At 60.9% G+C, this 3977-nt stretch overlaps 1 protein-coding gene across 1 annotated transcript; it reads right to left on the bottom strand.

The window, feature by feature from the left end:
• Positions 1-236: 236 nt before the first annotated feature.
• On the bottom strand, positions 237-2990 carry NKX6-2 (NK6 homeobox 2). The gene is made up of 3 exons (XM_071446000.1): positions 2166-2990; positions 1728-1900; positions 237-1037 (listed from the first exon to the last, which is right to left on the bottom strand). The coding sequence occupies exons 1-3, from the start codon at positions 2578-2580 to the stop codon at positions 789-791; spliced, it is 837 nt and encodes a 278-aa protein (XP_071302101.1). The 5' UTR covers positions 2581-2990; the 3' UTR covers positions 237-788.
• Positions 2991-3977: the final 987 nt, after the last annotated feature.

A 3977-nucleotide genomic window follows, 5' to 3' on the forward strand; every position in this document is an offset into this window, starting at 1 on the left:
TGGGGCTGCACGCTCAGCGCCGGCTCTCTCTGCTCTCCGGGGCTGACGGGCAGTCCCACAGCGCGGGCCCGCACGCCGCAGTGACCGCGGCCCCGGCCCTGCCAGGGGGGCCGGGGCTCTCCCGGCTCAGCCCGCCGGACGCAGCGGCTCCTTTTCCCCTGAGGAGCAGCATCGGGCACCCTGCAGAAGCTCTGGTGTCCCCGGCCCCTGGCACAGAAATGCAGGAAGAAACTCACTAAAGGAGGTTGTTAAATAATTTATTGATTTATACAAAGTCTTTCCAACACGTGTGGAGACATTCTAATGTAAAATCGTGTCCATTTTCCTCTCGTGCTTTTTTGGGCATTGGTTTGGTTTTTTGGTATTATTAAGCATAAAATCCAGAGGCAGGAGAAATGCAACTGCCAAAACACTGAGGGACGGAGTGAAAGAAAACTGCCGTTTTTACACTAGAAATATACATCACAAAATCTGAAATTTACTATATACAAAGTGGCTGAGCTCGGACTTGGGACCCATAGAAAACATAACAAAACCTGATTGTTAGGAGCAGGAAATTAACAGGAAGACTAAAGGAAAGAGCAGGAAACCTTACAGGGACACAAAACCCAAAAAGTTGAAAAATTTTCTCTGAAATTTACATCAATGGGAAAGAAAATAAATTCATAACTTATTCTGTAAAAAATATATACATTTCACATACATTTTAGGCTGTACAACACACCACTTCAAACACCCAGTTACACTCACCCCTGCCGCTGCCCGGTGCGGCCGTCGGCCCCGCGCCCTCACAGCGTATCCGAGCTGGTGCTGCAGGGGCTGACGAGGGACAGGTTTGTGGATTTGTGCTTTTTCAATAGCCTCGTGATTTTTTCATCGTCTGAGTTGGGGTCCAGGGGCTTGTTGTATTCGTCATCGTCCTCATTGTCCGAGCTCTCCTTCAGCTTCTCCGTCTCCGAGTCGTGCTTCTTCTTTGCCGAGGCCATTTCTGCCGCGTGTCTCTTCCGCCACTTGGTCCGTCTGTTCTGGAACCAAACCTGGGCACCGGCACCGGGCACAGCTCAGCCACGGCCTCGGCCCCGCCGCCGCGTCCGCCCCCGCCGCCCCCGTCCCATCCGCAACGCGGGGCTGCGGGCACTCGGAGCAGAGCCCGCCTCAGGCAGAGCCTCGGACGGCTCCTGAAAAGGGGGCGCCCCGTTGGGGACACCTGCCCGGCTCTACGGGGCTGCACGACGCTTAAATCAGCAGCTTCCCGGAACAGTCGTTTGTTGAAAACAGAATACAATAGCCAGGAAAAATATGTATTTTTGGCTTACAGTGCACCCCAGCATTCAGATGCACCTGTAGGCTTTGCTAAAAAATTTGCGGGATTACACAAGGTAAAGTTGTACCACTGGACATGATCATCGTGAAAAAGTGGCCCTTTAAAAAATTACCTGCGGAGGGCTTTTTGTCGTTGTTGTGATGGGGGTTTATATTAAATATAATATGTCTATTTATTTTAAACCGTTTGCAGCACAGAGAGCTCTAAGCACAAAATAGGTAGAAATTACCCTAAAATCCATCCAAAATCGAAATGCAACTTAAATTCTAACTGACTCCCAGAAAAAAAAAATAAAAATCCCGGCATAATTGCGCGGTGTTCGTGGCTGCTAGTAATTACGGACATGGCAGAAAGCGGCCGCGGCAGGGAGCGGGAGAGGAGGGAGCCCGCAGGACGGACCTACCTTCACCTGGCTCTCAGTCATCCCCAGGGAGTAGGCGAGCCGGGCGCGCTCCGGTCCTGCCAAGTATTTCGTCTGTTCGAAGGTTTTCTCTAAAGCGAATATTTGCTGCCCAGAGAAAGTCGGTCGAGAGTGTTTCTTCTTGCCGTCCTTGTCTAAAACCATGCCCGTCTGAGCTGGAAGCGGAGAAAGAGCTGCGTCAGAGATGAACTCTGCACTGCCCCCGGCCCGTAGCCGGGCCCCGCCAGGCCCTGCGGAGCCGCTTCGGGTGTCCGCCGGCTCTAAAGCAAGGCTCGGTTCGGGACAGACCCGGGACCGTGGAGACCAAGTGACCCGCACCGGGCCTTCCTGCCGCCCGCCCCGTCCGCCGGCTGGGGCCGCCCCGGCTCTGGATCCCAGGCCGCTTGCTCCCCGCGCCCTGCAAGAATCGGCCGCACTTACCGGGACAGGCGAGCCGAGGATCTCTCCAGGGAGAGCCTTGCACCACTCCCGGCCAGAAAATGGGCGGCCGTCCCGGCAGCTCCGCCAGAGGCTTCGGGTAGCGGGAGACGGCAGCGGGGCTGAAGTACATCCCGGCCGAGGCTGCCAGCCCGTTGATGCGGGGCAGCCCGCCCAGAAGGTTGCTGGCACTGCCCACGGGCCGCCCCAGGATGTCGCTTATTCCGTGCGGTGTCCCCAAGGGGAGCTGCGTGTTGAGTCCGCCCAGGGCCGGTGCCTTGAAACCGGAGGGGTTCTGCAGGGCGTAGGGGAACAGGGAGGTCTTCATCTCGGCCATGTTGTGCAGCGCGGCTAGCGGCGCACTGCTAAGGACGAATGCGCTCTGGCGATTAGCATCCATCTGTCCCACCGCTAACATCTGCGGGCATCAGCGAGCGTAGGTCCTCCCCAACCGCGCCGCGGCCGCTCCGCTGGGGACCCTCGCCGGGACCGCGGCCGCGGGCGGGACGGGCTCCTCGCCGCTCGCGGGATCTCAGCGACAGCAAGTGCCGAACTTTGCTGGGAACAGGAAAATCCCGGCGCTTGCCCGCCCGCTCCCGCGGCGTGCACCTCCGAAGTCCGGGCTGAAGAGCAGCGAAAGCCGAGCCGGGACAGAGCGGCGAAACAACAGACTGGGAGTCCCGAGAGAAGGAGCCCCCACCGGCGGCGCGTCCCGGCGGACTACGGGCAATGCGCTCCACGCGCGATCCGGCGGGAAGGGGATACGGGACCGGCAGCTCCACGCGTCGCCCCGGCCGCGTGTCCGGCGGCCGCGGGGACGCTCCGCGCCGCGCCCCGCGCGCAGATAACCGCGCGGGCACCTGCGCGCTCCGCGCCCATTGGGCGGCCACCGCCCCGCGCCGCCAACACCGCCCAATCGGCGGGCGGCGCGCGCCTCCACCCCGATACGTCACAGCCGGACCGAGCCGTGGGAGCGCGCGGGGCTGCACGTGGCCGCGCCGCGCCCGACGGGACCCCCGCCCCACCGCCCCGGGCCCGCCCGGCCGGCCCCACTGCCCCGGGTCCCACTACCCCGGCCCCGCCCGCCGGGTCCGCCCCACCGCCCCGGGCCCGCCTGCCCGGCCCCACCGCCGGGTCTCACCGCCCTGGGTCCCACTACCCCGGCCCTGCCCGCCGGGTCCGCTCCACCGCCCCGGGCCCCACCGCCCCGGCCCGCCCCACCGGCAGCTTTGCTCCCGCCGGCAGCCAGCGGCTACCCCGGAGGCGGCGGCTCCCCCCCCCCCCCGCACTCGCCGCGTCGGGCCCCTCCCGCCGGGCGGGGTCCCGGTGCGGAGACCGCCGGCGCCTCATCGAACAACCGGGCAATGACCGCGGGGCCCTGGCGGCTGCGCTGCCCCGGAGCACTGAGCGGTAATGCCCGCCCCGATCGCTGTTCTTTCGGGTAATCGGCTCCGTCTTCCGCTGCTCAGCGACCGTTCCCTCGCGTTAGAGCCCAACGTTTTTAAAGCTGTTGTAAAAAATTACCTTACGCCCTGTGAATAACTGTTTAGCTCAACTTTGTTGACTATTCTGAAACCCACTAGCGTTGCAAAGGCTTCCTTCATTCCTCCCTCCCTCCCTTCCTTCCTCCTTTCCTCCCTCCCGACCCGACGTAGGGGTAGAGCCCCTGGTCTTTAAAGGGAGAAAAACTGCTGTTGGATCACCGCGGAACCAAGCTCTTTCGAATAAATAAAATGACCAGAGATATTCCTAATCGAAAGCACAATTCACTGACAAGAAAAGAAGAATTTGGATTTGAGGCTTATATAGAAAATA

This window comes from Agelaius tricolor, unplaced genomic scaffold (genome assembly GCF_023055355.1).
Source record: "Agelaius tricolor isolate 1412-34295 unplaced genomic scaffold, bAgeTri1.0.p SCAF_22, whole genome shotgun sequence".
In the NCBI taxonomy this organism is placed as follows: domain Eukaryota; kingdom Metazoa; phylum Chordata; class Aves; order Passeriformes; family Icteridae; genus Agelaius; species Agelaius tricolor.